The sequence below is a fragment of the Scardinius erythrophthalmus genome (genome assembly GCF_964197995.2).
Source record: "Scardinius erythrophthalmus genome assembly, chromosome: 13".
NCBI classification, from domain to species: Eukaryota; Metazoa; Chordata; class Actinopteri; order Cypriniformes; family Leuciscidae; genus Scardinius; species Scardinius erythrophthalmus.
The window spans coordinates 7,084,570-7,094,668 of NC_138233.1; the positions used below are offsets into that span (position 1 = coordinate 7,084,570).

Here is a 10,099-nt window from a genome sequence, read left to right on the forward strand (position 1 = left end):
CATTTACCTGCATATAGTAGTTTCCTCTGCGAGGGTTTGTTTGTGTGAAAGCTGATCTGTGAAAGTGCCATAGATGAGCTGCATCCACACACTCAGAGGAGGCCCTGAACTCAGAACAAGCTGAGATGGAAAAATACCTGCATGTTTACTACTTACCGTAGTAATCAAATCCTGCTTTCACAGGGAAAAAAAAGCTAAGTGAAAGAGTAGCTCTCCGGAGAGGAAAATAGAAGGGTTAAATGATACATTCCTGCAAATGGAAGTCCATTTCTGCAAAGCACTGTATTCCATTCATGATATGAATAAAGATATAAATAAGACTGAGATTGTAAAGTATAGCCTATTAGAACTCTATTTGCTCCTGCGCTTGAATAAAGTTGTTTTTAAAGACAGAATAAGTCACAGGGCTTGGAGTCAAAGGTCGAAATTCACAATGGTTTTGCTTTCATCAACCGTTTCTGTTGGTCATTTTTTGCTAAATGCTATTAAATAGCCTACCATAAAAGGTCTATCCTAAAAAAACAAAGACATTTCGCCTAAGTCTCCCCCTAACAGTAATCTTAACTAAGTTTTAGTATTATTGTTCTTCTATATTGTTCTATTGCCTATATTTTGTAATTGTGACATGCAATCAAACGCTTAACGCCATATTAGCCTACTGTTGTATGCCTAAATATTATATTTTTCCCCCAAGTGTTGCTTAATCACTAGAATTAATATCCTCTATGCCCATGTGGATATTTCATATTGGCCAGTCTGTGAGCAGCTGGCTGTGAAAGTCCAGTCAGACTGTTGCAGAAAACGCATGAGCCACGTTAGTAATTCACCGCCATCTCCAATTAGTATGACAACAATAACCTTTCATCCTGTCATTTATCAATTAGAGGAGATAAAAAAAAAATCGTTTAGCTGAGAGCTGTGCAATACTGTGCAGCTGTGCTGAAGAATTCGGCGTCCCTTTATTACTTTGCGACAAAGGGGAGACAAAGACATATTTCACTCATTGCGTGACTTAATGAGGCCTCTCACAATCCATCACCTAAATGCAGCTCCAACAGCGGACGGAATTCTCGCGAGAGTGCACACAGACTTTGAGAGCGCTCGGAGTTCTCGCGAGAGTTCCAGCGGAGAGCGAATTAGACAGCAGCACGCGCCACCTCATGGTGTTAATGATGCATTTCTGCCCACTTTTCTTTGCCGTTTCCAACTTGATATTATTAGAGCGTGAGCAATGAACAAATGATTACTGCATGATTGTGGGCTTCTCCAGACATGAGGACATGATCTACTTAGCACACTGAGGTAAATAAATTCAGAAATAATTGAATAAATTATCAGATAGCCTATAATTAATGTAGCCTAATTGTCATTTTTGTATTTCTTGCCTTTTTGTTTCAGAAACATATAATAATTATATAATTATAAATAACTAATTAACATAATTACATTTAATTAAACAATTATTATTAGCCTACATAAATATAATAAAACAAAATAATTAATTAAATATAATTAAATTAAATTCACTGGATAAGTCGAGTTAATTTATTTATTTAGGTTTAATTATTTTTTGGGTTTGTCCTCCAGATATCTATGGATTTTTTTGGCTACTGTATGAGATATCAAAATCAGCTAAATAATTATCAGTCAAAAAGCGATTCTTTGCTTGAGTCTGTTTTAATGCATTTTACTGCATGGCTGTTAGACTCGCCATCAGGAGTCAATATGATCTCTGTTCATCTCTCCTGTGGATATTCATGCTTATCCATCGACCAGCACAATATTAAAATGCTTCATTCCCTGTCATGACTGGTTCATTAAGTCAAACGTCTTTTCCACACGTTTTCCCGCCCACTTTTTATTAAAATTTTTCTATCTTATCCAGTTGATGCTTTCATAAATCCAGATGTATTTTATTCTTCAGATTATCTTTTAAAATGTACAATGGCCAAAATACATATGGAAGATTCTGACCACATTATCTTCTACTCAGGTGATGTGAGTCTAAAGTGTGTGTGTGTGTAGGCCAACATGTTTTTCTATCCTGGCGGGGACTTAAACCTGAATGCACACAGACTCATGGGCACTTGTGTCACCGTGGGGACCTAAATTGAGGTATCCATGTGTACACAAGCTTATAAATCATACAGAATGAGTTTTTTTGAAAATGTAAAAATGCAGAAAGTTTTCTGTGATGGATAGGGTTAGTGGGGGGTAGATTATACAGTTTGTACAGTATAAAAATAATTACGCCTATAAAGAGTCCCCTTAAAACATGGAAACTCAGCGTGTGTGTGTGTGTGTGTGTGTGTACCTACTTTGGGGACAAATTTTTACCCAGAAGGGACCAAAACCTGGCTTTAAAAACCTCCCTTTTGGGACGTCCTCATTTGTAAAATCTGAAATAAAATGAAAGAAATTAAAGGTTTTTAAAAAATGTAAAAATGCAGAAAGTTTTCTGTGATGGGTAGGGTTAGTGTTAGGGGAGAGAATATACAGTTTGGACAGTATAAAAACTATTTCGTCTATGGAATTGTCCACATTTAGATAGCTAAGTAAATATGTGTGTGTGTGTGTTTTGGTCAGGCTGGGCAACTAGTAACCTGACCCAGCGTTTTATTGAGATGTCCATTAATCCCAGCTCTCTGCCCATGACCTCTGACCTCGGCTGACCCCTGCACATGGTGTTGCCGGCCAGAGGGACTCGGGCACTGCTGCGTCCCGGATCGCGTCTCCCATCCCGACAGCAGCCCACTCTCTCCCATCGGAGTGGGGATCATTAAGCGCGAATCTAAAACGAGGGCCAGGGGAGAGCTTTATCCACACAAATACAGCCATGAGAAAGAGGCTCGGCTCTCATCTCAACGGATAGAGTTACTCTGGAGTGAGAATGATTCAGCTTTTAATTGCATTCTTCTAACTCCATATCACATCTTCATCCATCCATCTCTCTCTCCCTCCCTATCCCACATTCTCGCTCACCCAATCGCGTTGCGCGCTCCCCAACAAACGCCTCTCATAGTACAAATCATTCCAAATTGGAATTCATTTTCAAAGAGCTTTTAAGAAGACGAATATGAGAGCCACTTACTTTAAATGATCCATTTATTTTAAAGCTCGAAGTCGTATCGCTTACCTGATCCCTATAAAAGAAAGTCCTCACCTGCCACCAGGAGTCTAAAAATACAAGGCATCCTGAAAGCGTATAGATAAGCTTTCGTTAGGTATCATTGCTTTCTCACCGACAGTAGCGGCGCTGAAAGAGAACACCTGATTGGCTCGCCGCCTCCCCTCGAAGCTGTTGTCACCTATCCGAGCTCTGGTGAGCAATTACCTGGCCTGTCGGAATCCTAGCCGAACAGATTGAATTCTGATTGATTTCTGCCCAGGAAAGAGGAGAGAATTTAAAGGTCTTCTTTTTTAATTGGGTATTTGGTGTGTGCTGATGTGAGGAACTTGTCCCTCCCCGGGGATCCTTTATGGGGCAATAATGGCGCTGAGAAACAGCCTGGTCTGCTCTCTCCCTGGAAGGCCATAACCCCGCATTTGTCCTGAGTGCTTTTCTATTATGCATTGATAGCTAAGCATCAATCAATAGTGGAGGGAAGAGAAAACCCAGCGAAACCAACTTCTTAAGTGTAAAACGCCTCTTAATACCAGAGCTTTCAAACAACTTAACCTGGGTGCTTTTTTTCCTCTGCTGAGCGTCTTTGAGAAGCCAGAAGTGAGGAGAGACGATGCTGATGTTTTATTCAAAAGCAGGGAATGGTTTCGGGGTGAATGCATGCCACGGCAGCATCGATGGCAGGTTGTGTTTTTTTGGCTTTTAGAGAAGTCCGGCACACTCGTGCACTTTTGCATAATGGCTGTAAAGGTTTGCCCTAAACAAACCACTTTGCAAATATTGTAGATTTTCTGACAATAAATGACTCGACGAGTAAATCAACTATTTAATTAAGTTCTATTTTTTAAAGTACAAATCTCAAGAGTGAATAGAAATTATTTGGATTTATATACAACGCCCACACATAAAAGGCAAAAAAAAAAAAAACGATATTTTAAGAGTACACATTTTACGGTGAGCTTACATTTCAAACGTAATAAGAAACATCTGTGATTAAATGCTATGTTTTTATAATATCTATATGCTACAAATACATATTTCCACTAGGCTGGCCTTCGTAATCTTCGTCATCGACATTCTCCTCTTCGCCTGATATTCTATAAGCTCCGTTTTCTTTTTGCCGGAACTCTCTGTTCAGCTGAGAACCTGGAAAACATAAAGGAAAAGCAATTTGATTAATTGTATTAATTATTTATGATGCATCATAAATATGCATTTTTTTAATATAATATAATTAATATAATATACAATCATTCTTAATAGATTTTTTTTAATTAACAGAGTGAATATGCATTGAACAGCCAGCATTCTAAGAGCATCTATTAATTAACGCACTAAATAAAAAATTGTTTAGAAAGCTCAGCATTTTCTCAATATGCCCATAGCGTCCTGTAAAACACGCATGATATATTTAAATCTTCTCTTTCTCTTTTTCTCTAAACTTATAGGAAAAGGTCTGTCCTGTGTCCAGAGTCACCTTTCACTGCCACCTATCCCAGAGTTCATTTCAGTCGGGACGTTCCGGGAAACGAGGGGTGGGGGGCAGGCACTGGTGGTGCAGATAAAGGAACAGACCCCCCAGAGAAAGAGATAACAGCCAGACAGTCACAGCAACGACCTGCCACATAATACACAAACCCTTCCACCCCTTCTCCCTTTCCCTTCCAAATCTCCCCCCATCTAGGGCCCTCTCGACCTCCTGTCATCGCCAGCCTTTACGTTGCTGCTGCAGAAAGCCCTCGGCTGGTGTACGGTTATCGTCCGCCCTGACTGATTCTCGGAAAGGCCAAGTTCACCTTTAGCGATGAGGAGATGATAAGCTTTGAAATAGCCAATGTGAATCGATCAGCTCCCACTGTTGGTGCGTTCACATGTCTTTTCTGACCACGCCACAGACCGCAGAGAGAGCAGGAAGAACCCAACAGACCTCTCTCTGCAGTGTGGACGGAGATTTTGCAATGTTAAAACAAGAAAAAAATTCAAATTAAAGGGAATTTGTGGTTTGCATAGGTTACTGCATTGCAAAAATGTTGATTTTTTAATTTTGATTTGAAAAATTATTTTCTTTTAGTTGGTTTTCCAGAACAAATACCTTAACATGCTTAAATCAAGATAAGCAAAATGACACAAGATAACAAAAAAACGCCATACAAATTTAGTGGCTTTATTACACTTAAAAAAAGAAAAGAAAAATGTCTGCCAGTAATTTTGTTTCTCAAGTAAATGCATCTCAATTTAATATTGTTTAGGTATTTGTACTGGAAAATAAGACAAAAACACTGAGGAAGAAAGTCATTTTCATTGTAATAAGATGAGGATATCAACTTTCATGACTGCACAAGATAAATACTAGTCAACTAACATGAAACTGGTTAATCATAAGAAAGTTATATATATATATATATATATATATATATATATATATAATATATAAAAAATCTGACACAAATGAGTCCGCCTAGCTCAGATAGTTTGGTTTTGGAAGAATATATATGATGGCAAATATAGTTCATATTTGAGCTCTCCGACTTTGATTTCAGATATTGGTATCTTAGCAAATTTGAGTACAGTTTGAGACCCTGCTGAAGTCTCTTCTGAAACTCTGTATATGAGACTTCTGGGGTATTTTTCTCAGAAGAAAAATCAGAAAGATTATATATATATATATATATATATATATATATATATATATATATATATATATATATATATATATATATATATATATATATATATATATATATATATTTTTTTTTTTTTTTTTTTTTTTTTTTTTTTTTTCTCCCTAGGGATTTCAGGAGAAACATTATTGATACTTAAATGGAACCAAGTCCCCTGAGTTATGAACAAGCAACTTCTCAACAATAACATATTCCTCCAGGTATAAGTGTGTGCGTACAACACTTAAACAGTGGGGTTTGTGTCTGTGAGTGTGTGGAAGCAGCCCCAACGATCATGTTTTTTCAGCTTGTTCACCTCTGACCTTGTTTTCTAAAGGCCGTGTCTGTGTCTCTGAATGAGTGTTCTCAGACATACCTCCATGTGTAACCTGTAATCTGGCGGAGGCAGACACCTCTCCGAAGGCGTTCCTGGCGGTGCATGTGTACACACCTGCATCGTTCGGGCCGACTCTTTGAATCTGGAGCCAGCCGGTCAGTTCAAACCTCCGCGGACCTCCACGGGCCTGTCATTACAGAAACACACCATTGCACATTTAACAAAACCACAACTGTGACTAGAATGCAAACTTGGTGTTAGAATTGAATTGTTTTGGTCTGTTAAAGCTTCAATTATATAGACAATGCAATGAAAAATACTAAAGAATATGACTATCATTGTAAGCATTTCTGATGACAGTTTGTAGGATGTTGCTATAAAATGTTTTTCCCCGTTTTATTGTTCACTTGCATGCGCACGTACCTGTACAGCCGTGCTTGAATCATCAGCAGGAAAAGAAATAACGTCCCCCTCTTTCCTCCACTGGACGGAAGCCAGTGGATACGACGACACCTCACAGGAAAAGACGACATCACTTCCTTTGGCTGTGACGATGTCACGGGGAGCGTAAGTGATAACTGGTTCTGTAAAGTGTGCAGAAGATGTAAACTTTGAACGTTAGAGCAACTAATTGCATTTATATTTATTCATTTAGCAAAGGCTTTTATCTGAAGCAACTTACAACTGAGGAATACAAGCGATTCATCATAAACACGAGAAGTGCTAGTAGTACAACATTTCAGCCATTGTTCAAAATAGCACAAGCTTGAATAGGAAGGGAGGAATAATGAGAGCTTAAAGTAGTCAAATAAAACATAACATTCATATTTGAAGTTAAAAAGTAGCCTATCCCAAAGCAAATCTCTGCTAGTGGATGGTTCTTTCACACCAGCTTCTGTATTTGCGGTGGCCATTTGTGCTGTGTTTGGTTAGCTCAGTTAATTATTTTAAGGTGTGAGATTGGACACTTACGAGCTGCTAATCTTAAACATGGCGGTAAGGTAAATACAAACCTAATGGCTCAATTTTTATTCCCACAGTTGAACAAATGGGTTTTCATTTGGCCTTTTCCATGACAAAACTTTTAAATGAGGGGATTATGTTGGCACTCAGACCCTGTCCATGACAATGGTTCCTCCTGAGAGGACATTTACATCTATATATATATTCATTTACATTAGCAGATGTATTCATACCAAAATGATGCAGCCTTTACTTTAGGTGAGGTAGCAGAGCAAACAAGTCAAGTAGCCTACTTAGACAAAAAAAAAAAAAAAATCAAATGGCAAAAAGAAAAGTATTTGCAGGCCTTTAGAAGGGTAAATCTCTGTCAGGAAATGTCCAGGCCACATTTTACGGCAAAAGCAAAATAAATAAATAAATAAATATATTTTGTTTTGTTGAAAGAAAATGAAGCAAAATAATTGTTTGCATTTTGATTTTATGTTTATGAAAATGTAGTACCCCCACCCAATTCTCCTTACATGAATGCAAAAAATCATATTCTCATTATTGTCATGTGAATATATAATTTAATATAATGGCCCGGTTTCACAGACAGAGTTTAGATTAAGCCAGGATTAGGCTTTATTTTATTTAGAACATTAAGTAGCTTTTATAAACGTGCCTTAGAAAAAACATTGAACAACAAAACAAAACATTGAACATTGAAACAACTCAACATCTTGAGACAAAACAATGGCACTGATATATTTTAAGATTTAAAAAGTTAAAACAGCTTAACATGCATTTTAATCTGGACTATAGGTTTAAGCCTTGTCCGTGAACCCGGGGAAATATGCAATTATTTAAGTCGTATTTAAGATATTTAAAAATATATGAATTGTAAAGTGTTTATACATCATGGTAGTATTTGTTGTGTTGCTATATTTTAAATGGAATAAAATAAAAATATGTTGTATTTACCATAATAAAGTTAAATGCACTGTAGAAAGTTGCAGTAATGAAAACCCCCATTAATAATAATGGGAATTACAATATTTTTACTGATATATATATATATATATATAAAGAATTAATCAGTTTGTTCAGAGATACTCACTTGTCTTGCAGGGTCCGTGGTGCACCATTGTCAACGTCTGACCTTTGCCTTGTTTGTGTTGGGCTGCCCGAAACTGACATATATTCTTAAATGTTTTTCCATCAGAAGCGCAGAGTGTTTCCTGCTTGCTGCACACGCAGACGGCTCTGGGCTCACCTGTGGGGTTTCTGCGAGGAGCTCTGCAGCGCAAACTTTCAGCACAGCGCCCATAGAAAGAAGACCCGGACCGGGGCTCCGGGTCACACAGTTGCCCCTCATCGTTCCCACACTCCCAGCAACACCCGCACTGGTCCCGAACCAGCCCGGCTGGACAACCCTGCAGCTGCCTAACATCTGGGCACCTCTCAGGGTGGCACTTTTTAGGGCATCCCTCACCTGGTCGAAGGCTCTTCTGCCAGTCAAAACGACCAATGTTCTCCAGGTGAAATGCCTCAGATACTGAAACTAGCATGAGTACTAGTATAACTAGTAAATAAGCCATTGTTCCTAAGGTTAAACTGGCTAAAGTCAATAAAAATGTGAAAAAGTCCTTGTCTCAGATAGCAGAAGTAGCTCTTATGTCAGTGCAGAAGGCTAAAAAAATGCACTCTTGAGGGACATGAGTGGTCCTCACCACTCACTAGGCCTGAAAATCCCAAAATACAGTGTTTCCAGGTCTCTGTGCAGTCCTCAAAGTATCCTGATAAACTGACCCGTGTGCACAAAAGTGCAACAGGCTGAATGAGCGAGAAGGTGGGTAAGAAACAGCTCTAACTTTGGTGACCCCCTCTTAAACTGCAGGGTGCCTCCCCCCCCATTTGCCAAACAAAAGTGTAAAAAAAGGTGTGAGCTGGGAGACACAACATCCAATCAAAATGCTCAACTTTGAGTTGGGGTGGGGGTGAAACCATGGGTTGGAAATCATGGGTTTTAACCAAACTTGAGGAGTCAGCAAGAAAAGGTCATAAATTAACCTGCGGTCTCTCAGGTAGTTATCTGATTTTTTGCACACCCTTTTTGCAACAACGTTGTTGTTTCCACATAATATGCTTATCTCCCGTCAGGTGCTGAGACTTTAATGTTTTTTAAGTAATGTTTTAAACAAGTTGAATACCTAGCTCACCGGCGCAATTTGTGTGTTTTAACATATAGGCCTATCCATTAAAGTTCCCAATCATCTAGAAAAAATTTTTTTTTGTCAATTACATTGAGCTGTAAATTGATCGCCCTATGGCCCTGTTTACTGGTATTGAGGTGCGTTTTGACTAGTTGAATGAAATTGCATGTCGATAAAGCACAGAGAGAGATGAAAACAAAAGAACGCAGTTATTTTAGTTATGTGCATGTGATAACAACAGAACTTCAAATTCACATGACCTCTGTCACATTGTTGATATCATAATCGGACAGTCATTTAAGGCATTACAAGTAACGCGAGATTCCTTTTTCCAAGTAACTAAAGTAATTACTTTCAAATTTACAACAAAATAGCTGAGTTACTTTTTCAAATAATTAATGTAAGTTACTTTGTTTTCCCATGTATTGACTGATAGCTCTCCTGTGCCCATTTTGAGAGAAAGCGTGAGTAAGTTCAGAGGCGTTGTGTGTTGCTGTGTGAACATGATAGGCTAGGCTACTGTAATTCTATCTAGACTGGATGTGAGTGTGAATTTACACATCTCACTTGCACAAAAACTGATTCAGTATTCCTCCAAATGAATAAAATTAGTGAAATACTAACTCAAAATGTTACACAAACCTGCAATAATTAAATGTTAAATTACACAAATATAGGCTAATGTATGTAGGCCTATTTAATCTCACGTTATTGACTAATGTCTTTTCTGCTGACCTTGTATGATCTAATTCAATCGTACTAATAAGCAAAAAATGACTTAAACATCAAATTTGTGTTGTTTTTTTTTATTGTTAAGTAG

General features: G+C 38.1%; 1 protein-coding gene across 1 annotated transcript; it reads right to left on the reverse strand.

Moving 5' to 3' along the window:
* Positions 1-4,148: 4,148 nt before the first annotated feature.
* kazald2 (Kazal-type serine peptidase inhibitor domain 2) lies at positions 4,149-8,637 on the reverse strand (the record flags this gene model as incomplete). Its single annotated transcript, XM_081382303.1, has 4 exons — positions 8,184-8,637; positions 6,545-6,705; positions 6,161-6,308; positions 4,149-4,270 (listed from the first exon to the last, which is right to left on the reverse strand). The coding sequence occupies exons 1-4, from the start codon at positions 8,632-8,634 to the stop codon at positions 4,149-4,151; spliced, it is 882 nt and encodes a 293-aa protein (XP_081238429.1). The 5' UTR covers positions 8,635-8,637.
* Between the last annotated feature and the right edge of the window lie 1,462 nt (positions 8,638-10,099).